This window comes from Drosophila albomicans, chromosome 2L (assembly GCF_009650485.2).
Source record: "Drosophila albomicans strain 15112-1751.03 chromosome 2L, ASM965048v2, whole genome shotgun sequence".
NCBI lineage: Eukaryota > Metazoa > Arthropoda > Insecta > Diptera > Drosophilidae > Drosophila > Drosophila albomicans.
The window spans coordinates 1234815-1262497 of NC_047628.2; the positions used below are offsets into that span (position 1 = coordinate 1234815).

The 27683-nt window shown below is 37.4% G+C and overlaps 1 protein-coding gene across 2 annotated transcripts in view; it reads right to left on the reverse strand.

Annotated features, from left to right (window-relative positions):
- Positions 1 to 3036: 3036 nt before the first annotated feature.
- The window catches only part of LOC117564109 (trissin receptor), a 64175-nt gene continuing 39528 nt past the window's right edge, over positions 3037 to 27683 (reverse strand). For both annotated transcript variants that reach the window (XM_052002020.1, XM_052002021.1), the window contains 7 exons: positions 9121 to 9280; positions 8343 to 8543; positions 7822 to 8145; positions 5396 to 5410; positions 5054 to 5304; positions 3370 to 3589; positions 3037 to 3292 (listed from right to left, as the gene is read on the reverse strand). In XM_052002020.1, coding sequence (XP_051857980.1) covers positions 3242 to 3292; positions 3370 to 3589; positions 5054 to 5304; positions 5396 to 5410; positions 7822 to 8145; positions 8343 to 8543; positions 9121 to 9280 — 1222 coding nt within the window. In that variant the 3' untranslated portion in view covers positions 3037 to 3241. The remainder of the gene's footprint in view (positions 3293 to 3369; positions 3590 to 5053; positions 5305 to 5395; positions 5411 to 7821; positions 8146 to 8342; positions 8544 to 9120; positions 9281 to 27683) is intronic.

Consider the following 27683-nt stretch of genomic DNA (forward strand, 5'->3'; position numbering starts at 1 on the left):
ACAAGATTTTTGAATGAAGGTTTCTTGTATAATGAAGGTTATTACTATAGAAAGGTATTATAAAAAATAGGAGTGTCAACGCCCCCCTCCGCCCACAGAAATCGAAAAAAGACGAATATCTAAATTTAGTCCAGATCGGATAATAAATATGGATTATTCAAGAAAAAAAATTTTTTTTTTTATTATTCTACGTATTTATTTTCAACTTCATCATTGTCATCAACTTCATTATGATTATAAAAAAAATATGCATTGTCGTCTTCCCTTGCGTCGATATCATTTGCAGACTCATCTGCAGATTCAACTTCACAAGCCAACAGCTGGATGACTTCTACTGGCAAAGGAAGTCTCTTGTGTTTTTGGATCCGCCTTTTCAAATTTAAGGATGAGATTATGGGGTCAGAAGTATCCATTGCTCTGTGGAAAACATCTGTAAAGTTGTTAATTCGGCTGTTTTTCCTTGCATGGTGGAGTCTGTCGGTTATATATATTTTATTTCTGGATTCAGCTGCTTCCTCACCAGAATAACAGTGTTTTCCAATATAACTTTTAAGTGGACAAGAATCTTGTGGAACGTCGCTGTCATTGGTAGCCATGGATATTTTTTAATTATTAGGTGACCAGTTTGATGGCAAAGTTCTTCAAATTTTTCGGCATTTATTGGCAGCTGACAGGATAATGATATAAGTATATTTCTCATGTTAAAAATAAGTTGTGTATCGACGGTAGTTATTTCTGCGAAAGCTTCATATTTCTTGAATGCACGGCATGCAGTATTCCCAACATTTGTACTTCCGAATCCTCCCTGTTTAGGTTGGTCAACTTTCAGGGACAGCATTTCATAAAACATTCGCTGAATATATTTTTTTTTGTGCAACACAATGCTTTTATCGTCTTGGCTTGATATACGCCATTTCTTCACATCCATTTTATACCCAGCGTGAAGTACGAATTCGAAAAACCTAATCCAATAATGTAATGGACTTAAACCGTGTTTTAGATTGTGGATAATGGGAACAAATTTCATTGACTTCAAATTTTTGTTACCAAGAAAATCTTTAGGTGTCGCAGTGCAGATTGGGCAAGCTTGGTAAGATTTCGTATTTGTTAGGGCATTTAGCACTTTACATCAATTACAGCCAAATAGAAGCTAAACCTCACATTGTATATACATTGCCTTTAATATAATTTAATGCAATGATTTCCCTTTCCATACGTATGTTCTCATCAACAACTTTTGTGGATTCTTTAAGAAACTGCAGTTTTAACGGTCTGCAAAACTGTATACTCTGCGGAGTTTGATTGTTCCATAATATATTACCGGACGAATCGATCAGACGAAGAGGCATAACTGTTATGAAAGTGTATATGGCATTTCGTTTCTCGCAGAAGCTCCCTTGCTTACGCCACACTTCTACCAGTTCTGCTGATTAAGATGTTGCATAATAATTCAAATTACGCAAAAAACGCATAATGAGCTTACATATTAATTCAGAATTGACAAATCTACAACATGTATATGGACTCTCACAGATACAATTTGAACCTTTTTTTAAAACTCTTTGGAAAGATCAACTTTCTTTCAAAAAGTGACAAGGGAACAACACTAGCTAAATATACAAATTGTTAGAAAAATACGAACAAAACACGAAACATATTAGTATCAACACGTAGTACTAATCTGAAGAATTAATATTAATTTTTAATTTTATTATTTAATGATTTTTTGTGAGAGATATGCCAATTTGAAATTTCACCGCACGTGGTGTCCGCTTGCAACAGCTGTTATTTCAATACTAAGCTATTAAGATAACAATTTAGGTATACAATGTAGCAATTTGATCATTTCTCAATATTTGCATTGCAAATTTGCATACTCGCGAAAAATGATGAATGAACGGGTCAAATTCAACATAGTGCAGTGATTTCAATGTCTTCTAAAAGTCTCCGCTGCCAAGCCAAGCGCCTCACAAGACTCGGCTCTAGGTGAGCGAGTGTTTTTATTTAAAGTTATCGATAAACGAAGTATTTTTAAAATTTAAAAATACTTTAAAATTTAAATCTTTAGAACGCAATGCGTGGTAACATAACATGTGCTATAGAAAAAGGGTTTGGGATGCTTGCGCCACACAACCATGCACTAATAATAATGGGACATACAAATATATATATATCACACATTTATACTAAATTCAAATGCTTTATTAATTTAAGAAGATGATATATGCATATATGATGTATGTGAAAATATGTATATACTCACATATAATATTTTGCATGTTTCTAACAATTGTGACTTTAAACAAGTAAGAAAGCTACAGTCGAGTGCACTCGACTGTGAGATACCCGCTACCCATTTTGAATAAAAGAAATATATTTTGCGATAATTTTCTCAAAATATACCGAATATACTGCAAAAATACTAAAAATATACCAAATAGTATATTTGGTATATTGATATAGTACCGCATTCAAAATATACCATAGACGGCACAATATACCAGATTGTCATCTAAAGCAACTAAGACCCCTAGTAAGTAGGCGTGTTTGCCCATACAAAAGTATTTCTTTAATAACTTCGACAATTTTCATCTGATCGCAACCAAATTTTCAGGAATCATAACTACTATAGTTATTATTATATATACCAAAATTCGCAACTCTAACTTTAAAATTACGCTTGTTATTCGATTTTTTTGATTTGCGGGGGCGGAAGTGGGCGTGGCAAAAATTTGAAACAAACTTGATCTGCGTGCAAACATAACAAATGCTGTCGAAAAAAAATTATAGCTCTATCTCTTATAGTCTCTGAGATCTAGGTGTTCATACGGACGGACGGACAGACACACAGACACACAGACACACAGACGGACAGACGGACAGACGGACATGGCTAGATCGTCTCGGCTGTTAAAGCTGATCAAGAATATATATACTTTATAGGGTCGGAGATGCCTCCTTCTACCTGTTACATACATTTCCTGCCGGCACAAAGTTATAATACCCTTCTACCCTATGGGTAGCGGGTATAAAAATTTGTTTATTCGTAGTACACGTATCAATGATAGTAATATATACTAATGATTAAACAAGCGTTTTAAAATTTAAAATTTATTAATCTTATCACGATGATATTACGTCTAGTATATAAACTCTAAAATTCTACTTCTAATACTTCGAATGTGCGAATTTATTGCCGACGTCCAAATATTCTGATGTTCGTGTTCCAGCAGCTTGGCCATCATAGTTGGTCATTGCCGATGTGCGTGGTATCAGTGGGCAATGAATGGGTCTGTTAGAAGATCACGAGTGAGATAAGATTTTAATATGCGACTTAAAAAGGGAAGTGAACGAAAGAGACACGCTCACCTGTAATGCCTTACGCTTGTGATGCATCGATGAATTTGAGGATGACTTCCCTTTGCCCTTCTTCCATGAGCATAGCAGTAGCTCCTTCATCCCCTTTCGAAAATTGCGGCTGAGAAATGCATATAGTAGGGGATTAACACCCGAATTGAAATACGTGACCAGAAAAGTCAGCGGTGTTAACAGCGCATTAAAATTGGAATCACCGCGGTAGGAACGTGACCTGCAAAAATGTTAACATTTTAGCAAGCGGCTTATATTCCTGCGCAAGTATGTAAATAAGACAATAATAAGACAAATATAATCGAAATTTTGTAAATTTAATTTTATTCTGGCTTGGGAACCCAAAAGAAAGTTTAATGTCCTTTTTGTCACCATGGACTATAATCTTAAAAGGTTTTCCTTAGATTCAGTATGAAATCTGACAACGGCAAGAGAGTAATCAGCACAAAACAGCAATGTGAATTAGACTGAAAGCGACATACTCAGCTTGTTTATTTGTTATATAAAATTATTTTAAAAATTTGTTTGCGACCCCCTTTATGACGAGTTCGTCATTTCGATTGGAAAAGTATTTTTAACGAACACATAATGAGAAGCTATACTTCTGTTATAGAAGATATTCTTTCATTAGGCGTCTGCCTGTTTTACGAGCTGATTCAAAATTTTTCGGTTACTCCTGCAGAAACGTACCTCATAACTAATTAAATTGTGCTTACAATATTCCACAATTTTTATCTGATCTATACTATAGTTATTATTGTAGGCGGAAGTGGGCGTGGAAAAATTTTAAACAAACTTGATCTGCGTGCAAACATAACAAATGCTCTCGAAAAAAAATTTTAGCTCTATCTCTTATAGTCAGTGAGATCTAGGTGTTCATGTGGACAGACGGACATGGCTAGATCGTCTCGGCTATTGATACTGATCAAGAATATATATACCTTATAGGGTCAGAGATGCCTCATTCTACCTGTTACATACATTTCCTGCCGGCACAGGGTTATAATACCCTTCTACCGGCACAAAGTTATAATACCCTTCTACCATATGGGTAGCGGGTATAAAAATTGTTTGATTCTTTTGATTAGTGCGTCTTCCGGGTATAACGACGTAAAATCTTCGGTCCCTTGGAAGTCGCTATAACCGGATTCTACTGTATATATATTTTTACTTTTCGCGCTTAGATATTTGAAAATACATATGTTGTTTTTTTGTATGAGATTTTTTATGGATCTATAGTGAAATTTAAAATAGCTGAGCTTTGCTTGCGATCAGATAAAAATTGTGAAAATTATTAAAGAAATACAGTAGAATCAGGTTATAACGACGCCGCTTATAGCGTCCGTCCGGTTTTTGAGCCGAAAATTCGATGACTTGGTGGGTCCCCATACAAATTAAATTGATTAAAACATTAATTAGTTGAATTTTAAAAACCTATGGCAACCATAAAATAAACAAAATTTTATTTTTAAACTTTTGTTTTGTGGGTGTTCCGGCTATAACGACGGTGAGACATGGAAATTAAATTTTAATAATATGGTTATATTGTTTAATTTTAATATCGTTGTAATATTCTTAGTTAAATGTTCCCCTGAGTATAGAAATACATGTGAACTTATTGCAAGAGATAATGGCATTATATGATAATAATTTCGACGGGGTAGTTAGTAGTAACTTAGCTCACCAGTATTGCCACATTTTCCGCGCATGATAGGGTAAATTGCACAGCGCAAATGTCAGCACAAAAATAATCAGCATACGAACGACTCCCCTTCGTGCTCGTAGGACATTATTGGATGAATGCGACAAATGTGTTCCACCTGCTCCTCCTCCACTATTTGCACCAGTACAACGAGCAGTATACGAGTTCGATGGATGAGAAAAGCTGGACTTGCGGCAGGCAGTTACTATCGTCCGATCCGCTTCCAGCGAGACCTGTATGAGTTACAGATGTGATATAATTTTAGACATTTCACCAAGCGGCACATACAGCTTGTAAGACTGATTGAATAATCAACATACCCACCTTGTAATTATCAAGCTTATTTTTGGGGTGTTTTTGTTGTTGTGTTAATAAGTAAAGAAATTGAGTTGTTAAAATATAATTAGGAAAGAATACAAAAAATTAAATCACCAAGTAAGTAATTTAGTGCATTTATATTAATATGGTTACACTTTGTCCTCGCTTCAGGGCAAAAAAAAAATTACGTTCCTGAATTTCAGCAATGGCAAAAAAAAAAAATATTTTGTTATTGTTTAAATTTGATCTGTTATTATTAACGTTTTAAACGTTTGTTCAAAATTATTCAAAACCAACTATATATGTATGTATATGCGATCAAATTAATTTAAAAAAGCTACTTGACATACATACATATGGGTAATTCTCTGAGGGATGTCGCGTGCGACCAGCTTTACAGTGACAACAAAAAAACATATTCTGAAACAATTTCAAAAATAAGAAAAGGTTATTTTTATAGCTCTAGATTAGTAGTTTAATTAGAGCTAAGAATGGTTTTGGAATTTTTTTTCTGTTTTGTTTTCTGTTCTGATAATTGCAAAAATTAACAAATTCGTACGCAAAACCAAAAAATTAAAGCATTTATCGTAAGACAGAACAAGTTCCTAAAATCAATCTTAGCTCTAAAAATAGTGCTAATCCAAATCTTTAAGAATAACCTTCACTTATTTTTCAAATTGTTTTAGTTTATGTTTTTTTTGGTCACTGTAAAGCTGTTCGCACGCGACATTTACCAGAGAATTACATACATATATGTAATTTAAAGCTTAAACTTTTTAAAAATTCAAAAGGGTTTGAAACGTAATATATTTTTATTAATATCAAATTTTAAATGGATTTGGTGGCATTTATCAAAAAACCGTATAAGAACGAGAGTGCTAACTCTTTCATGCTCACTGCTGCCTGGTAGCAACATTGATTTTGAATTTAAATTTCGGTCACAACTCGAAATTTTTGTGGATTAGTTCTATGGGGGACTCCCCTTATTATTGTTCTTTAAATTTTAACATTTTAACATTTTGCGAATGTACCTGCTGCGAACACACCGAAAAAGTGACAGTGAGAATAGTTCGAATAACTAAAAATAATAATAGATATATATAAAAAAAAATTAGGTAAGATTATCATAAAAGTATAAAGCTGTGTTTGAAAAATGTTTTGTAAAGTGTGGATTTTTATAAAAGTAGTCATCGCCAACCGGCAACATTACTGATATTAAATATTTAAGAAAGCGTCTGAAGCATTTTCTCGTAAAGAGATATAGCATTAATTGACATTATGCAGTCGACTATATATGAAATGAAAAAAAAAAATATAGAATCCAAATCGCAATATTATGTGCTTTTGGTATTGTCGCCATAGAAATAGGTAATGCATGTTGTTTTTTTTTTTAATAATTGCATTTATTTAATAGGCAAATGTTTTTGAGTAGCCAGTTCTCTATGCTCATTAATTCACTGATTAAACATGAACGCACATCTTCGGTAAAGTCTACTTCGGATGAGCAATTTATTCTTCCTCCCCTTTAAATTTAATTAGCTTTCCCGAAGTGTAACACTTTCCATACATGTGAGGTTCTAATACACGCTACCCATGTACTTAATCAGCGTCAATAGCCCACACGAGTAAATGGCAAGATCTCAACGACTTTATATCATTTTATACATATCATACATACATATATTTTTGCGTTTGTGGAACAGCCGATTTGACATTCACAATATGTATGTACATGCCAGTATCGGACTATCGATACGCTTTTTTATGTTGTACTAGTCTTTTTTATTTAATAAAAAAAATTTGTAAAAGTTTGAAGAAAAATGTACATGGAAAAAAACTACTGCTGCAATCTGGTATTAGCAGCTTCTATATAGCCTTCGATATATTTATTATTGGTGACTCCATTGTGACGTCAATTTTATACGGTAGCAGCAAATTCAAATTGTATAGTGTTTTGAATGGTACTTACGAAATGATGTATTCAAAAAATGTTTTAATCCCAATATTTTGGGAAATTTTATCAGATTTCCGGAACAGGATTATTTTTTATAACATTGTACCTTTAGCAAATATAGGTAACAGACATTTTTGATAAGCATCAACAGAACTAAGAGATTCATTTTTTTCGACAGCATTTGCTATATACACCACACAGCACATAACAGGTTACAATTTCCGAGCTAGAGGAAATCTCGATGCAAAGTGAGGGAGATTTCTTAAATTCGGTCATGTGGCACCTTAAATCTCTCAAAGTTCGTTTTCATTTGGTTATCAGCGGCACATATATACATATAATATTTTAATGTTGGATTTCGGTTGGAATTTGATTGGATTTAAATTACGTGCACTTTACCCTATTGCATCGTTTTTAGGTTAGGTGTACGATTCTGTGAAAAAGAACATGCAGCTAAGCTGCTGGCTGGCTGACTCACCTGACTTTCAGCGATGCTGACGTCACGCTTTTCATATTTAGCACTATTTTGAAGTGACAAACACTGGGAATTGCTAGTGGAAGCGAGTGATGCTTCGCCAGCTGCCATTGTGGGTCCAACTCCCGTCGGCAGATTATGAAGTTCATGAAGGTGAGAGTGCGAATGATAATGAGTAGAATGGTAATTATGGGTATGGCGATGGTACATGCTGTTATGTAGACTCATGCTATTTTCTTCACTAGATGGTTGGTGCTGCTGGGACATATGCGGGGTGAGGCCACGTGAACTGCGCCACAATGCGATGGCTATTTTACTATACAACACCTGTCAAATACGAAAAAAATTAAGTAATTATCAATAACGAAAAACAAAAATGATCTTTTAGGTAATCGGTAAATTGGTAAAATGCACATTTCTGTGTATTGCAGTACATAGCGCCACATTTTAAGCATAATTCATCCTCAATTTGCTTTTACGTAAAATGTATACCAACTTATTTTTAATTTATTAGGATTACTCACAGTCATTACTAGCAAGGGCATTACGTAGAGAAGTACAAAGTTAATCATATCCAGTAATTTGGAATTGAACATTTCACGATCTAACACACAAATCTCCTCCTCCTGACCATCCTCAGTGTGAATATTTTTTATAGTTTTGCTGAATACAAATTTCGGCGTAGAATACACCGCCGATGTAATCCATACACTGACAATAACCATCTGAAAAAAATGAAAATTTTTGTAGCGTCAAATGACAAAACAACAAGTAAATACATTTAAATTGATAAGGCAATTGGTAAACTGACTATGCCTTATTTGCTCTAGTGTAATAGGAGTTCAAAGCGCCATTGACAATTACATAAATAGCAAGACTTGAATATCTTCTAAATTGCTATTCCTAAAATATTTATGTATAGTATGGTGTATGATGGTTATTTGATACAGGCCACGGCATCACGAAAAACTTTTTCTTTTATTCTTATCAAACTTTCTTTCTTCAAGGCTAATTAGGCCATTAGGGTTGGTCCGTATGCTTCAACTTTTTGACGTTAATTTAATAAGTTCCATTACAGTGAAAATTGAAATAAACTTTGGAAGCTATAGAAACAAACACATTTATAAAAAGCTGGCAAATAAATAAATATTCTAGATTAGCGTTAATTGTCGAAGCGATAACATCATATCGCCCGTCCGTCTGCATGATTTCAAAGACCGAAAAAATCTACAAGCCTACGTACTACGTAAGTTAAAATATCTTAATAATATGTCGACTAAATTTAAAATTTATTGTACTTACTCTTAATCGTGTCGCAGTTAAAATTTGCCTGCAGGTTATTGGATGGACAATGGCAAAATAGCGTTCCATACATATGACAACGAGAATAAATATGGACGCAGTGTAGCTCAGGGAGTGGACAAATTGATACATACGACAAAGAAACTCTCCAAAGACCCAGCTGAAAACATATCAAAAATACGAAAATCATTTTATTTTATAAATCATATTTATAATTGAAATAACAATCTTGAATGATTGCTGCTACAAGCCTACAAGTACGGTACCTGAGACAGGACTTGAAACCCAATACTTATCTTTCAGCTAAGTACTTTATGCTTAAAAGTTTTTAGTTAGTTTAGTTTTTATTAGTACAAAAAAATTTAAACGTGTGGAAAAGCAATATACATATGTACGTATTTCACAAATTTTACAGCGACTGTTTTTGGCAACCATTATGACCATAAATTTGTCGAAGAAATGGTAAAAGCAAAAATTTATAGGTGTGCCTATAGCCTCAAGCATTTGCCAAATGCAATTATAAAAAATAAAACAGATGAAATCACGTCAATTGACTGTTTCTTTGGCGATCATATCCCAAGCACATATTATTGTAACTTGATTGCAGTGTATTTTTGATTTTACATTTCATATATAGGAGAATGGGAGAATGGGGGAAAGCATACAGGTCAAAGTGTCTGATTGCATTCAACTTGGTGAATGATTCCTGTCAATGCTTTCTTTAAGCCGACGCACTACCTCCACGTGGTTCTCCCTGGATTGTCACTCGACAGCCGTTGGGTGGCAAACTAAAGCGCGCGACGAGAGTCCTAACTCTACAAACTAGGTTTTGGCGTAGGACTTGGAATCCACCCATGTAAAACACAATTTCAGTGAAGGAAGCAAGAGAAAGCCTCGGAAAGGAACCGATCTAACGTTGACGACCATAGCAAGCGTAAAAATGACAATGATTTGAGAGCATGCACCTGGAACGTACGAACATTGTACAAACCTGGTGCTGCTCAACAACTAGCAGATACCCTCAACAAATGTAGGGCTGACATCACTGCTATCCAGGAGATGCGATGGATAGGACAAGGCTGCATAAAGAAGAAGAACTGTGACATTTACTACAGCTGCCATCCAGAACGGCATGAATTTGGTTGTGGTTTCGTTGTAGGTGCCAGGCTGCGGCGCCGAGTCTCTCACTTTCGGCCAACAAACGAGAGAATTGCAACGATCGGAATTACTGCCAAATTCTTTAACATCAGCCTGATATGCGCACATGCCCCAACGGAGGAAAAGGACGATGCCACCAAGGACGCTTTCTACGCGGAGCTCGACCGGGCTTATGGCCGCTGTCCTTCCCATGACATTAAAATTCTCCTCGTGGATTTTAATGCCAAGGTAGGACGAGAAGACATCTTTGGTGCCACCGTCGGGCGATTTAGTCTACATGAGACCACCTCGAGCAATGGTCTCAGATTAATAGGTTTTGCAGCTGCGCAAAATATGGTAGTTCGTAGTACTGGATTCCGTCATTTGGACATCCATAAGGCATCTTGGCTCTCTCCCGATCGACTAACCAGAAATCAGATCGATCATGTTGTGATCGATGCAAGGCACGCATCTAATATACTCGACGTGCGATCCTGTCGGGGTCCCAACATCGACTCCGAGCATTATCTTGTTGCAGCTAAGATTCGCACACGGCTATGTGTGGCGAAGATTGCACGTCGAAGTGCGTTAAAAAGGCTGGACATCGGAAAGCTGCAATCACAACAGGCGAAGAATGCATTCTCCACTCACGTCTCGGGGCTATTAAGCCGAGAACCTTCAATACGTGAAGACATAAGCGATATGTGGGCGCTCATATCTCACTCCCTGCGAGCTTCGGCAGAAGAAGTGCTTGGATTCCAGCGTCCTCTAACAAGGAATCCATGGTACGATCAGGAGTGTCATGACGCAACAACTGCAAAGGACGCCGCCTACAGCAGAACACTGCAGGCTGGGGCGACACGAGCTATTGTGGATGTCTACAGGTCGAGAAGAAGAGACGAAAAACGCCTTTTCAGACGCAAGAAGAAAGAGCAGGAAAGGCGAGAGTGTGAGAGCATAGAGAGCAGCAGATGCAGAAATGAAGCACGTAATTTCTACCAGAGGGTCAAGGGTCTGACCCAAGGATTTAAGACTGGTGCAGTGGCATGCAGGGACGATGATGGAAATCTTGTCACAGAAGCAGAGGTCGTGCTGAGGTTATGGAGGGATCACTTCTCGAGTCTGTTATCTGGCTCAAGCACAGACTCTAAAGACTATGATTCACGAACCCCAATCTATGGCACTGATATTGAAGTGCTAATCCCAAGTCATATCGAAGTCAAGGATGCAATCCAACGGCTTAAAAACAACAAGTCTGCAGGTGCTGACGGCCTGCCGGCAGAATTGTTTAAGGCAGCTGGTGATATGTTGGTAGGGAGCATGCACCAACTAATCAGTAAGATATGGCTCTCGGAGAGCATGCCCGAAGATTGGAACCTCAGCATGATCTGTCCCATCCTGAAGAAGAGTGATGCCACGGTGCGCACCAACTACCGCGGAATTAGTCTTCTTCCAGTTGCATACAAGGTCCTAACGAACGTATTGTGTGAAAGATTGAAACCCCATGCTGAAGCAATGATTGGACCTTATCAGTGCGGGTTCAGGCCTGGCAAGTCCACTTTTGACCAGATTTTCACCTTGCGCCAAATCCTGGAGAAGTCTTACGAAAACCGAAATAATATATAGATATATGCGGGGGCGGAAGTGGGCGTGGCAAAAATTTGAAACAAACTTGATCTGCGTGCAAACATAACAAATGCTGTCGAAAAAAAATTATAGATCTCTCTCTCTGAGATCTAGGTGTTCATACGGACAGACACACACACGGACAGACGGACATGGCTAGATCTTACCCCCCTACAATGATTACGTGATCACAAAAAAAAAGAAAAATATGCGAATTTGTTCTTTTAATCTATATTTTTAAAAGGATATTCCACCCAATCTTAAATATTATTTATTACTGGAAGTTGGCTTGTCAAAATGTGTTTATCTCCGCAGTTATCATCTTCGTCTTCGTCGTCTACGCGAAGCCAAGCCGAAGCTTCTAGGTCTTCGCATCCTTCGTATGACTGAACTAGTAGGCATTCTCCCTTTCGCCGTCCTGCCACACGGTAAAGAGGTTTCTTTGATTTTGTATCGAAGCTTACAGCTATATTTTTGTGAATTATTGCATGCCGAGTAGATGATTTTTGATTTTCATATTTTTTATTACATCTTTCAAACATATATATTGAAAATCTTTTTGTTCTTTTTTTTTTTTTTGCTAATTTCAATATTGCCGTTGCTTCCTTTTGGTTATCAGACGGTCTTTTATCTGGATATCGCAGCTTGTATGATTTAAAAAACGATTGAAATAGTTCACTTAGGTTTGATTCCATTGCAAAACACACGAGAACATGTCATTTCATAATTTCACATAATAATCATAATTTCACAACGAACATCTGATTTTCGATATACAAATAATAGAATATGTATAACGACTTAATTATAGAGTTGCATTCGGTATTTATTGATGGAGTAATCGGAGCGAAACCAATTTTTGAATAAATACTTTCAACAACAACATTTTTATAAAATGATTACGTAATCATTGTTCAAAACTCCTCCCTCCCCGTGTAATCAAAAATAATCATTTCCTTGACCACCTCCCTCCCCACCTATTAGTGATTACATAATATATGGACAGCCCCTAAGACCCCTAGTAAGTAGGCGGTTTTGCCCATTTAAAAGTATTTCTTGAATGTAGTACTATATCGATATAACAAATATACCGTATGGTATATTTTTAGTATTTTGTACTATTTTCGGTATATTTTGAAAATAACACCGGAATATTTTGCTTTTACTCAAAATGGGTAGTGGGTATCTCACAGTCGAGCACACTCGACTGTAGCTTTCCTACTTGTTTTATATGTATTTTTTTCGCGCATCTGGGAACAGAACCTAAGGAATAATTTTAGGGCCATGTTGTTGCACCTCACACATAATGACATACATTATAAATTATTACTCTGCATGTGCATTGAATTCGAATCCATTTTGGTATTTCATTTAAAAGGGGTTTCCATTCACTCTATGTTGAATATTACAGGAGAGATCAAAAGAACTGTAAACAATTTTTTCTTCCACTCAATAGGTTGCGAATATATGTATAAAATTTTGAGAACTACGAAATACAGCGGCTGATTATTAAATTATCACTAGAAAAAACGTATAGACAGCATAATACATACATTTAAATCTTAATATGTACCCTGAACTGTTCACGTCTTGCTTCCCGCAATTTTTTTAAAATTTTATATTTTTAGATTACATGTTACACGCTCGAGGTAAATAAATAAACATTCAAACGGAAAAAATAAATAGAATAGCGAATAAACATTTTTCACATATTTCTGAAATAATGCAATCGAAATCAACTTCAAAGAATAAAAGTGTTTCTTAAATAACTTATGCAATATTCATCTAAACTGAACCAAATTTTTAGGAATCATAAATACTGTAGGTATTACTCGTGTTATTCGATTTTTGTCGATTTGTGGGGGCGGAAGTGGGCGTGTTTAATATAATATAACTAGAGTCTTTATGATTTTGTTAACAATCAGAAAAAAATATAGAAGTTATATCGTTATTTATTTCGTTTTGAAAACGAAAAAGTTGGTGTTCCCGCTTTGACTTTCATAAGATTTTTTCGATTTACAAAACGAGCAAATTTGTCTTGCAGAAATTAAATTAATTAATCTACGTTAAATCGGATTTTATTTAAAAAAGGAAAAAAAAATAGTTGACTCATTGGTTTATTGTTGCTGTTTAAGGACTGCCGGAAGGTCAATTAGGCATGTCACTATTTTTAAAACAACTTATTTCCGACACCACCTCAAATTTGGAAATAAAATTTTACAAATCGCTACAACAATTTGCATTTTGTTGAGCGACCATACTTTTCATGGAATGAAAAAGCAAGTTAAAAATACTTGTAAAATGAAACGAATGGCATTAAATTTGTTGAAGTTTGTTAAAATGTTTTTTTTTTTTAGAAATGAATTAGTTTAATTTAATAACTTAAATAAATAAATTGCATAAAAAGTTGTTTAAATCATCGGAATGAAATCGGTTAAAAAGGTGACATCCGCTTTTTTGTGGAAAACCTCTAATTGCCGTTTCACTTTTTTTTTTTAATGTAAGTTTTAAATATAATATAATTAATATTAATATATAATATAATTAATATTTTAAATATATTTCTTTCAGGGGAAAGCATAAATCATCTATGCAGAATTAAATCATACTTATGCGAGTTCTATCCTTGGTTGAATGCCGAAGGACGCGTTTTAGTTAAATTTTTTTATTCAGGTGTTACAGAAATCACTAAACGTCAAAACCACTAAATATATAATATATGTCGGGAAACAATAAATTCAGGGAAGCACAGAATTGTTGCGAAATAAAAGTGTTTTCTTAAATAACTTATGCAATATTCATCTAAACTGAACCAAATTTTTAGGAATCATAAATACTGTAGGTATTACTCGTGTTATTCGATTTTTGTCGATTTGTGGGGGCGGAAGTGGGCGTGTTTAATATAATATAACTAGAGTCTTTATGATTTTGTTAACAATCAGAAAAAAATATAGAAGTTATATCGTTATTTATTTCGTTTTGAAAACGAAAACGAAAAAGTTGGTGTTCCCGCTTTGACTTTCATAAGATTTTTTCGATTTACAAAACGAGCAAATTTGTCTTGCAGAAATTAAATTAATTAATCTACGTTAAATCGGATTTTGTTTGCAAAAGGAAAAAAAAATAGTTGACTCATTGGTTTATTGTTGCTGTTTAAGGACTGCCGGAAGGTCAATTAGGCATGTCACTATTTTTAAAACAACTTATTTCCGACACCACCTCAAATTTGGAAATAAAATTTTACAAATCGCTACAACAATTTGCATTTTGTTGAGCGACCATACTTTTCATGGAATGAAAAAGCAAGTTAAAAATACTTGTAAAATGAAACGAATGGCATTAAATTTGTTGAAGTTTGTTAAAATGTTTTTTTTTTTTTAGAAATGAATTAGTTTAATTTAATAACTTAAATAAATAAATTGCATAAAAAGTTGTTTAAATCATCGGAATGAAATCGGTTAAAAAGGTGACATCCGCTTTTTTGTGGAAAACCTCTAATTGCCGTTTCACTTTTTTTTTTTTAATGTAAGTTTTAAATATAATATAATTAATATTAATATATAATATAATTAATATTTTAAATATATTTCTTTCAGGGGAAAGCATAAATCATCTATGCAGAATTAAATCATACTTATGCGAGTTCTATCCTTGGTTGAATGCCGAAGGACGCGTTTTAGTTAAATTTTTTTATTCAGGTGTTACAGAAATCACTAAACGTCAAAACCACTAAATATATAATATATGTCGGGAAACAATAAATTCAGGGAAGCACAGAATTGTTGCGAAATTCTAAGTTCGGGGAAGTACAGAATTTATGCGAAAGGCATAGCAGCAGAGATGGTGGCAGTCTCTGCTGGTGAGTGAGGTCCGTTGACGAGTTACCGAAAGTCGTGAGATAGAAAGAGATGACGTTAGAGGCTCAACTTGAGAGAGAGAATGCTGAGAGAGCATGATTGAGCATAATGATCGATGAGAGTGGATTCAGTCTAGTTTCGGTAACGAGTGTGAGCGGAACTCGCTGTGCTGCCGCATCGACTATAAAACTTAAGTGACAATGGATGAAATTACCGGTCTTCCGACATCAGAAGTGGGATCGCCTTCGCCACAAGAGCACAGCTCCGCTCAATATATGGCAGCGCTGGAAGAGCAAAACAAAAATCACATGGAAATTATAAAAGCCATGCAGGCGCCAAGAGCCTCGGCGTCAGATGGGAAAACCACGCATGTGACACTGCCCAAATTTAATCCCGATGGCGCTGGAACAGATGCATCAGCATGGTGCACTACGGTCGATTTAATCTTCGAAGATAATGTGCTCGAAGGCAGCGCCCTAGTAATAGCACTAATCAAAGCGCTGGAAGGCAGTGCTTCGCAATGGCTATCCCAGGTATGCTTTGCTGGCATCACCTCGACCCAATTCAAGGAACTGTTCATCCAGCGATTCGTGGGCATTGAGACAACAGCTGCCGTACTGATTAATGTTTTAAATGGGCATCCCAGATCTGGAGAAAGCTTTGCGGAATATGGCAGTCGCATAGTTACGCTATTACTATCCAAGTGGAAATCGAAGGAACTGGAGGAGATTGCGGTGTCAATAGCGTTAGCCCACATGACACAAATTGACAACAATTTGCTGCGTTGGGTTTTTGACGACGCGTAATGAACTACAGCGGCAGCCGCAGGCTTACGCCTTCAAGAAACGTAAAAACGAAAATTATGAATATTCGTCAAGCTCTGACAAGAAGAAACCACGAATGCAGTCGCAGGTAAAAGGCCATTGTTGTGGAAAAATTGGACACAAATACGCCAAATGCCGCGCTCGCATGGAGAGCTCATCCTTCACCAATGGAAAGAATTACAGTGAAAGCAGCGTGTCCGGAGTAAAGGAGCGTTCAAACATAAGATGCTACAAGTGTGGTGAGGTTGGACATATTGCTTCTGTATGCCCCAAAGGTAGTACCAGTGGAAACGGCGAGTACAAGAAGAAGCGCGTGGACATTTGTATGTCAAGTTCTTCAGCCCAAAGGCTTATTCTATCAAAGGGGTGAGACCTTTCCATTTTTTTTTGACTCGGGTGCCTTGTGTTCTTTGAGAAAATAAAAATTAAGTAACAAAATTTCTGGAAAAAGATTTAATAATTTAATTGTACTACGAGGAATTGGCGACAATATTGTTAAGAGCCATTTGCAGATTTTGTCTACGGTTCAAATATCCCAATTTAATTTAGAAATTTTGTTCCATGTCGTATTCCAAGAAACATCCAATTTTGAAAATTTACTTGATACCGACATAGATTTAAGTGAAATTGATAAATGTAAACTAAAAAACGTATTGGAAAAATACTCTGACAATTTTATAAATGGAATCCCAACTAAACGCGTAACCACAGGAGCATTAGAAATTCGTTTGATAGACGAGAATAAAACTGTTCAAAGGCGCTCATATCGACTCAGTGCAGATGAAAAGCTATTAGTTGGAGAAAAAATAGACCAAATGATTAAATCCAATGTGATCCGTCCAAGCAATTCGCCATTTGCAAGTCCAATGCTCTTAGTTAAAAAGAAAGATGGCAGCGACAGACTGTGCATTGATTTTCGTGAGCTAAATTAAAACACTATCTCAGATAAGTACCCGTTGCCATTGATTTCTGATCAGATAGATCGCTTGCGAGGCGGAAAATATTTCTCTACTTTAGACATGGCCAGCGGATTTTATCAAATACCGATTCATCCTGACTCCATAGAAAGAACAGCATTCGTTACCCCAGAGGGTCAGTACGAATTTCTGGTGATGTCATTTGGGTTAAAAAATGCATCTTCTATTTTTCAACGTGCCATAGTCCGAGCCCTGGGTGACTTAGCCTATTCCTACGTAGTAGTCTACATAGATGACGTGCTGATTGTAGCAGAAACAAAGGAGGAAGCATATGAAAGGTTAGGCATAGTGCTGAGAGTTTTGTCTGGGGCAGGTTTTACATTTAATATGAAAAAGTGCGCTTTTCTTCACACAGGAATAGAGTACCTCGGATTCTATATTAAAGATGGTGAAATTAAACCGAATCCAAGTAAGATAGAAGCCCTGTCTGTTCTGTCGCCACCATCCACTGTAACGCAGTTAAGGCAATTCATAGGTTTGGCATCGTACTTCAGACAATTTGTCCCGCAGTTCTCAGAGCAGATGAAGCCGCTCTATGAGTTGACCTCTAAACTTAAAACGTTTGATTGGAAAGAAAAGCATGAGCAGATCCGACAGAAGATTATCAAAGTACTGACGTCTGACCCTGTACTGACAATCTTTGACCCTGAACTCTAAATCGAATTGCATACAGATGCCAGTGCTGATGGGTATGGCGCAATGCTAATACACAAAATAGATGGTAAACGAAGAGTAGTTGAATAATTTAGCAAACGCACGACAGTATCCGAAGCTAAATATCACTCATATGAGCTAGAAACCTTAGCTGTTTACAATGCAGTGAAACACTTCAGACATTATTTACATGGTAGAAAATTTATTGTGCACACCGATTGCAATTCACTAAAAGCGACTCAAACGAAAGCTGAATTAACCCCAAGAGTACACCGTTGGTGGGCGTATTTACAGGCTTTTGATTTTAGCGTTGAGTATAGAAAGAGTAGCCAAATGGCACATGTGGACTTTTTATCGCGCAATCCAATTCCTGTAGTTTCAACTGTCATCCGTAGAGCAGAGGTTCGTGTAGATCTAGCAGCAATAACAAATAATTGACTGATAGCCGAATAGCAACGAGATGATAGCATAATAAAAATCATGGACCAATTAAATAGCGAAGATATAGAGACAGATGTAATGAAAACTTATGAAATTAGAACTGGGCTATTATATCGCAAGATACAACGTAATGGCAAGAATCATTGTTTACCAGTGATTCCTAAAGCGTTTAAGTGGTCTGTCATAAACCATGTACACGAGACTATGATGCATATGGGATGGCAGAAGACTCTAGACAAGGTTTATGAACAATTCTGGTTTGAGCACATGTCTAAATATGTCAAGAAGTTCGTTGAAAATTGCATAACCAAATTGTCTAAGCCCCCTTCTGGAAAAGCACAAATGGAATTGCACCCCATACCTAAGATTAATATACCTTGGCATACTATCCACGTAGATATAAGTGGCAAGATCAGTGGAAAAAATTACCTGAAGGAATATATTATTGTCCAGGTAGATGCATTTACAAATTTTGTTCATTTGTATCACACTCTTAATCTAGACTCAGAAAATTGCATTAAAGCCGTGAAGTCAGGTATATCTTTCTTTGGAGTTCCCAGTCGAATCATCGCAGATCAAGGCAGGAGCTTTGCAAGTAATAAATTCCGTGAATTTTGCTCAACGAATAAAATTGACTTGCACTTAATAGCCACGGGCGCAAGCCGTGCCAATGGACAGGTGGAACGTGTCATGAGCACGCTAAAAGCTATGCTAACTGCTGTAGAAACTAGTGAACGTTCTTGGCAGGATGCATTGCAAGATATTCAGTTAGCCATGAATTGCTCTACAAATAGAATTACAAAATCTAGTGCTCTAGAGTTGCTAATAGGGAAAGAGGCTAGGCCTTTTGGTATGCTGAAAATAAAAGAAGAAGATAATATAGTGAATAAAGAAAATGCTAGAATAAAAGCTAATGCACGGTACGATAAAAAAAGATTTCACAAAAACAAGCCGAAAGTTATTGCGTATAACGTAGGTGATCATGTTTTACTGAAAGCTGAAGAGCATCATCAAAAAAAACTTGATCCCAAGTTCAAGGGTCCGTTTCAAGTGGTCAAAGTATTAGATGGAGATCGATATGAATTGAAATCATTAGTTAATAAGCAGACGTATAAATACTCACACGAGTTTCTGAGAACGCTACCAAACAGACAGTTAATCAGCGAATTTACAGGAGAATTCCAAAGTAATGATGAGCCCCAAAATGGGGGAGAGCCTGCGATTGGCACAAGTGAAAGTGCGTCTGTGTCCCAAGAGGGGAAAGAGCATGAAGACGGCACAAGTCAAAGTGCGTCTGTGTCCCAAGACAAATTTAAGTTATGTAAACGATGAATTGTTTAAAATTAAGAATGGCTATGTATAAATTTGTACAAAAAAAAAAATGAGAAGTTATGTTAATTGTTGGAATTGTCTGTGGAAAGCGACTCTTATAGTTTGTAACTGCATAAGAGAACAATGATGAAAAGAATCAATGAATAAATTAAATTTAAGGCTTGGAATATGAAAACCAATATAACAGATGTTTTCCTGATTTGTTTGGCAATCTAGAAATTCAACACACGGGGACGTGTGATAGGTCAGGAAGGCCGTGTCGGGAAACAATAAATTCAGGGAAGCACAGAATTGTTGCGAAGTTCTAAGTTCGGAGAAGTACAGAATTTATACGAAAGGCATACATAGCAGCAGAGACGGTGGCAGTCTCTGCTGGTGAGTGAGATCCGTTGACCAGTTACCGAAAGTCGTGAGATAGAAAGAGATGACGATAGAGGCTCAACTTGAGGGAGAGAATGCTGAGAGAGCAGGATTGAGCATAATGATCGATGAGAGTGGATTCAGTCTAGTTTCGGTAACGAGTGTGAGCGGAACTCGCTGTGCTCCCGCATCGACTATAAAACTTAAGTGACAATGGATGAAATTACCGGTCTTCCGACATACAATATATGTACCTAAATACTTCGCGGCGGGATCTTCCAATGAAACATCGCGAATTTTTTGTTTATACATTTGAGTCATTTTTTTTTCGCAAATGATCACCGTACAAGCAAACTTAACACAAAAATAAGTTAATTTGAATGTAGAGATGGTAGCATTGCGATCGCTAAGCGATTTTGAAAAAATACCCAAACACTACAGAGTAAATAGTATTTTAGTATTTAAAATACAAAATTCGATTACGCTGGGCGGTAACGTGGTGTGTTTGAGTCGATAACTACACAGTGTGTAGTACACATCATGTCTCTATTGCCAATATACGATTTCCGAAAATTGTTAGAGCATTAAATTTTAAGGTCCACTGTTTTTTAGTCGACTTTAAATAAATATTTATTTATTTATTTACATGTTAATTATTGTACAAAATAATATAATAACTAAAAGAAGGTAGTGCTAGCAACTAAGGCCATCGACTTTTAAATAAATAAATAAAATCAAATACTACAAATTATTTAAAATAGATAACAAATAGAAAATTATTTTTGTGAAATAACCAAAGTAAACAATAGCCCATAAATAGCAAAATAGCCAAATCTGGCTAGAAATAGCTAGTTGGTTGCGCCTCGGGGCAACTCAGGCTGAGCGGGGCTTAGGGAGAGATTTGTATGAACCGCTAAGCATCTTACCTGGGGCAACTGTTGCAAGTGTTGCATAGAGGTGGAAAACTATCGATAGCGAGCGATTGTTTTTCTCAAACCATCGATAGTGTTGTACAAATTAATAAAACATTTCATTTAAGCTATTTTGAAAAAAAAATAGATGTAAAAAGCTTATTTGTGGAGCCAAGAGTTCTAATTGAGAAACAATAACATTTTATTCTCCTTCAGTCGAGTTCGGCGATCGGAGACTATTTGTCCGGACTTGCTAAACAAAATCAAAAAATAATTTTTTTTCTTTTGAAGTTGTAGCTTCCAATTCCACAATGGGTCTCGAGATTTGCTGAGATGCAATGAGAAGCTCACTTTCTAAAAGAACGATTGCTTGCTCAGCGTTATTAAGTTTTAATTCTGGTCATGCTTCTTTCTTCATATTTAAAAAACATTTTTTTTATTGTCTCCAACAAACATTCTTGCAGCATTTTCCATTCGGTCGTGTTTAACGATGGTGTCAGTTGGTCAACTTTGCGGTATAATCCGTAAACTATTGGTATTATTAGAGAAACCGTGATGTGATGTCAATATGTTTGTTTGTTTTAATTATTCGCTCTATTCTAAAGTAGAGTCTGTTTCACCTAGTTGGCATTTCCTGTAACAAGCTAAGCGGTGTTTCGGATTCTAGGGCTTTTTATACCCGCTACCCATAGGGTAGAAGGGTATTATAACTTTGTGCCGGCATGAAATGTATGTAACAGGTAGAAGGAGGCATCTCCGACCATATAAAGTATATATATTCTTGATCAGCATCAACGATCTAGCCATGTCCGTCTGTCCCTCTGTGTGTCTGTCCGTATGAACACCTAGATCTCAGAGACTATAATAGATAGAGCTATAATCTTTTTTCGTCAGCATTTGTTATGTTTGCACGCAGATCAAGTTTGTGGTGTATTTTGGTGTATACAATAATAACTATAGTATTTATGGGTACTGTATTACTCAGTACGATCAGATAAAAATTGTGGAAGTTATTAAAGAAATACTTTTACTAGGGGTCTTAGTTGCTTTGGCCGACAATCTGGTATATTGTGCGGTCTATGGTATATTTTGAACGTGGTAATATATCGATATAACAAATATACCGTTTGGTATATTTTTAGTATATTTGTAGTATTGTTATATTTTGAAAAAAAAATACCACAATATTTTGCTTTTATTCAAAATGGGTAGAGGGTATCTCACAGTCGAGCACACTCTACTGTAACTTACTTGTTTAAATTTTACGTATGTATGTATGCAACAGTGCTTTGCTTAAAAAATTTGACGGTGGTCTTACACTTCGCAAATAAGTTTTTCAAACACAAATTGTTGTTTTTAATTTTTAAACCGTCTTGCCGACAAGATTCAAGCTGTGTGCAACACTTGACAAGTTACGAATCTTAAAAATCGCACATGCTTTTAACATTGAGCCTGCGTTATCGGTCACAATGCATACTGTTTTGTCCAAAACATTGAATTGATCCAAGACATCTTACAAAGTCTCAGCAATATTTTGTACCGAATGATTCGTCACATCTTTAAAATTTTTTTTTGGGCTAAGTGACGCTGGCTAATGCACGATCGATGTCCCTCTTCCGTCTAGATCTGGTATCCCAAGAAATGGTTCGTTTGAAGAATGAAAAAGATCTTGTGCTGCTGCTTGACGGTGCAGTTAAATTTGATACAATGGACTCAGTTGCCTCTGCAGGTTTGGCAACAGCGTCATCGATTCCCGGATTAAATCGTTTTAGGTGATCTCTCAAATTTGTCGTGTTGCCACTCGTCTTATATTACTTTCCGCAATTCAGACACTTCACCATTCTCTTATCGTCAGATCGCTTTAAGTACTTCCATAACTTTGATATGCCTTTCTTACGTTTGAGGGCTTCTTGCGGCCGAGTCAGCGCAGCTGCATTCACATGTTATGTGAATGCTAGGAATAGTTGAGCTGCGTCGTTTTGCTTTAATTAAACATGCATACACGGTTTAAACACCTAAAATAAAACTTACAAATACACTTGCATTTATCTTATTCCACTATTGTTAGGAACTTTTCTATGCCATAAGTTTATTTCTTTTTTTGCTTTCCACTTTCAAATATATGACTTTTATTTTGTGATGCGTAAAGAGTTGTGCAAAACTATCGATAGTGCAGGGCTGCCATCGATGGTGGCTGGATAGCACCAAACCATCGATAGTGTCGATAGTGCCATCGATAGTTCCTCACATCTAGTATCTACATATGCGTGTCTTTCGTCGCGACAAAACAAAATTGACGTGCGCTAGCTGCTTGTCTGCGAGGCAACTGCACGTTGCGAAACTTCACACGCATACACATAGTGTTGATGCTAGATAATGCAGGTGTGATCACTCAAAACAGCTGACAGTGTGGTCGCGATCGATTGATATCGATAGTGATAAAGTTAGTATACTGTGCGTGAGACTTTGTCACACGCGCAGTCACACTCATCTAGTTTCTCCTCATGTTGGTCACCCTGCCCACTTTTAGTATATTCACATATGTTTCTACTATTCTCTGAGCGGCACAACAAGTGTTTTTTAAAGTGCAATAAAAGTAATTGTAAAGTTCAAAAGTGAAAGTGTTTACACATTTTGGTCCTTCGAGCCGGATTCCATCGCTCGACCCCAGCAAGCAATTGGTTTTTCAAGATAAGTAATACACTTTTTTTCTCCATACATTTTTTGTGTCCTGTTCGCGCCATATTCTTTCTCCTCCTTGTACCTTATATATATGTGACACAGCATATATATAGTGACATATCCACCACCACACTTATATCTCGTATGTGACACATTCTCGTAATTATTCCCTTATCTCCAAAATATCCTATTGCATTCACATAAAGATTATATTATATTCACAACATAAACTTGTCACGACAGCGACCAATCGTAACAAACAAAAAGGTTCTATTGCATTCAAATAAATATCATATTCTAAACATAAAATCGTAGCGGCGGCGACTAACGTCAAATAAAAAGATCCACTTCACGCCACTTAAAATTTTCTGGTGCAATTTGATGACTCAGCATTAAAACACTAACACACACAAAAACATTACACATATGTTAACTCTAATTCGCAATAAGAAGTTTCTTGTTCAAACTCAGCATATTGTAAAGTCAGTTTTTAAGACACTTTCCTCAGACAAGACGCGTAGCCCTCTAATCTTGCAATGCCAATAAAGTTCGTCTACAAGTTATTTAAAAATACAATCGTTGTTTTATTTTTTTTAATCTTCGCGTTACGCGAAAACATAATTACATATATATATGTATGTGCATAAGCGTTCAATCGGCATTTTTTCCGCTATCTTTTCTACTTTGCGTATACGTTGCACAGTATATAAACTTTTAAACTGTATAGATACTTATATATATATATAAGTATATATATATATATATCCTTATATGTATATGTATGTGTAAGTATATATACAGTTTAAAAGAGTGCGCTTATATTTTCCGGCCAAGAGCTGGGCATGAGTCATCAAACCGTTTTAAACCATTTGAAGAAGCTTGGATTAAAAAAAAGCTCGATGTATGGGTGCCACACGACTTGACGCAAAAAAACATTTTTGAACGTATGGATGCATGCGAATCGCTTCTGAATCGCAACAAAATCGACCCGTTTTTGAAGCGGATGGTGACTGGCGATGAAAAGTGGATCACTTACGACAACGTGAAGCGCAAACGGTTGTGGTCGAAAAGCGGTGAAGCTGCCCAGACGGTGGCCAAGCCTGAATTAACGGCCTGGAAGGTTCTTCTGTGTGTTTGGTGGGATTAGCAGGGAATCATCCACTATGCTCCCCTATGGCCAAACGCTCAATTCGGACCTGTACTGGACCGCGTGAATGCAGCACTCATGTAGAAGAGTCCATCTTTGATCAACAGAGGCCGAATTGTCTTCCATCAGGACAACGCCAGGCCGCACATATCTTTGGTGACGCGCCAGAAGCTCCGGGAGCTCGGATGGGAGGTTCTTTTGCATCCACCGTATAGTCCGGATCTCGCACCAAGTGATTACCACCTATTTCTATCCATAGCCAACGAGCTTGGTAGTCGGAAGTTGGCCACAAGAGAGTCCTGTGAAAATTGGATCTCCGAGTTTTTTGCCAATAGGGAAGCGAGCTTCTATAATAGGGGCATTATGAAGTTGGCATCTCGTTGATAACTCGTCATCGAACAAAACGGCGCATATTTGACTTAAATCGCATTATTATAACCAATTTTATGAACAATTGAAAATTCAATAAAAATACCGCAAGACTTTTTTGCCAACTTTATATATCATATCAAATACATTTCCATATATGTATATGAACAGCAGCAACTTGTGATCCAACGAGTTTAATAAAGATTCACGCTGCTGTTTGTGTTTTTTTTTTTTACATTTTTTTGTTTTTTTCCAACAGCGATATTTCCGTCTGATTTTTGTGTCGGCCTTGTTCACTATCCTGTGATAGCCGAAGTTCCTCTCCATTTTTTATGCTTGCTTTCGGCTGTCCGCTTTATCTTGAGTTTTTTTTTGTCGAGAAAAAGAGACTGCCGAAGCATAGTATGTCCAAAAGCCAAAAGAGTAAAAAAGACTCAAAACCTTTATTGAAGCTCGTCGCCTGTCGTCCACTTCGCCCGCTTCTTCGGGGTCCAAATCCGCCACTCCTGCCGCTCAACTCCAAGTCAAAGTTGATCGTCCGTCGCCGTCTGCTTCTTCCTCGGCAAAGACTCCGTCGTTGCCTAAACCTCCAACTGCTTCACGTAGAAAGGCAACTACCCGTTCAGTCCAAGCTACTGGTGCACTTCGAGAGTCGGGTCAGAGGGCCTGCAGCCGAAGGCGACAATGTACACACGTACGAGATCCGTCGTGACCGGCTGGAAGTCCTCTGGGACAATATCGAGGCCGCCTATACCACGACGGCGATAACGAAGGCACACAGGCCATGGAGGCGAAATATGACCTCTGCTATGCAGTGTATGAGCGGTGTCTCGCCCGTGTAAAGGGGCAAATTACCCAAGTTTCCGGGTCCACCAGGAGTGAAGCATCCGCTCCTCCTGTGTACTCCAGTGGCTGCCGGCTCCCTCCAGTCGACACCGAAGTATTCCGTGGGGATTACTTGCGGTGGCCGACCTTCCGTGTTCTTTTCACGGCCATCTACGTCAACAATCCGAGGTTGACTCCGGTTGAGAAACTTTTCCATCTCAATTCAAAAACCGCAGATGAGGCCAATGAGATCGTAGCCAAATTTCCGCTGACGAACGATGGTTTCGCGTCGGCTTGGAGTGCTCTCTGCGAGCGGCTCGAAAAAGCGCTTGTTGATAACGAGCCAATTAAAAATACTCGTCAACCTGTCCACGGTTTCGCAAGAGTCGGGAGCAGCGATTAAGGATCTGCATCATCCAAGCTTCCCAAACTTACTCTCTCACTATGGGAGAGAACATTGGTGAACAAGTCCAAGATTCCCGCATGGCAGGACATGAGCACATTCCTCATTGGTGAACAAGTCCAAGATTTCCGCATGGCAGGACATGAGCACGTTCCTCAACGAGCGTTAACGTACACTCGAGGCTGTTGAGGACGCAACCTTTCAACTCGCAGAACTCGACCGCTGGACCATCCCGTCCACAGCAGAGTTCAAAGCGAGTTAACTCTTTCAAGGCCCGAGTCATTCAGAGAGGCAAATCGTGTGACTTGTGATCAAAAGAGAATCACCCTTTCCGGGTCTGTCCAGGCTTTGTTGAAATGTCGGTCCATGATCGGATGACCTACATCAAACAGAAGAGCCTCTGTTTGAATTGTTTTGCAAGAGGTCACCAACTCCGAGAGTGTGCGACTGCGCACAATTGCTTCACATGCAAGGGGCGGCACCACACTCTTCTCCATCGGGGCGACAGTGCCCACAATGGTGCCTCTTCCTCTTCCACTTCCGTCCACTCCGAATCAATCGGCAACAAATGTGCAAAATTACTTTGCCATTAACGCTCAGAACATCCTTCTCGGCACGGCGGTTGTCACTAATCGACTCGGGGTCCGAGGCGACTTTCATTTCTAAGCGTTTATTTCAGCGCATAAAGTTGCCATTCCAATCCGTGCAAGCCCAAGAATCTGGGCTGAATCATGCAATTGCCGCCCAATCGCAGAAGTTATGCAACTTCAGCATTGGCTGTCCAACGAAGCCGAGGCTCCATATCGACACCTCAGCGTTCGTTATTCCACAATTGACAGACAAGCTGCCATCATTCCGTGTGCCGAAAGGCTTCCTAAAGGATCTACCAGAGATTGAACTGGCAGATCCATACTTCTACAAAAGTCCTCAGATTGACATCTTAATTGGCGCGGATATTCTTCCGTCAGTCATTCTGAACGGCTCCCGGCCAAACATTTGTGGCTCACTCTTTGGGCAA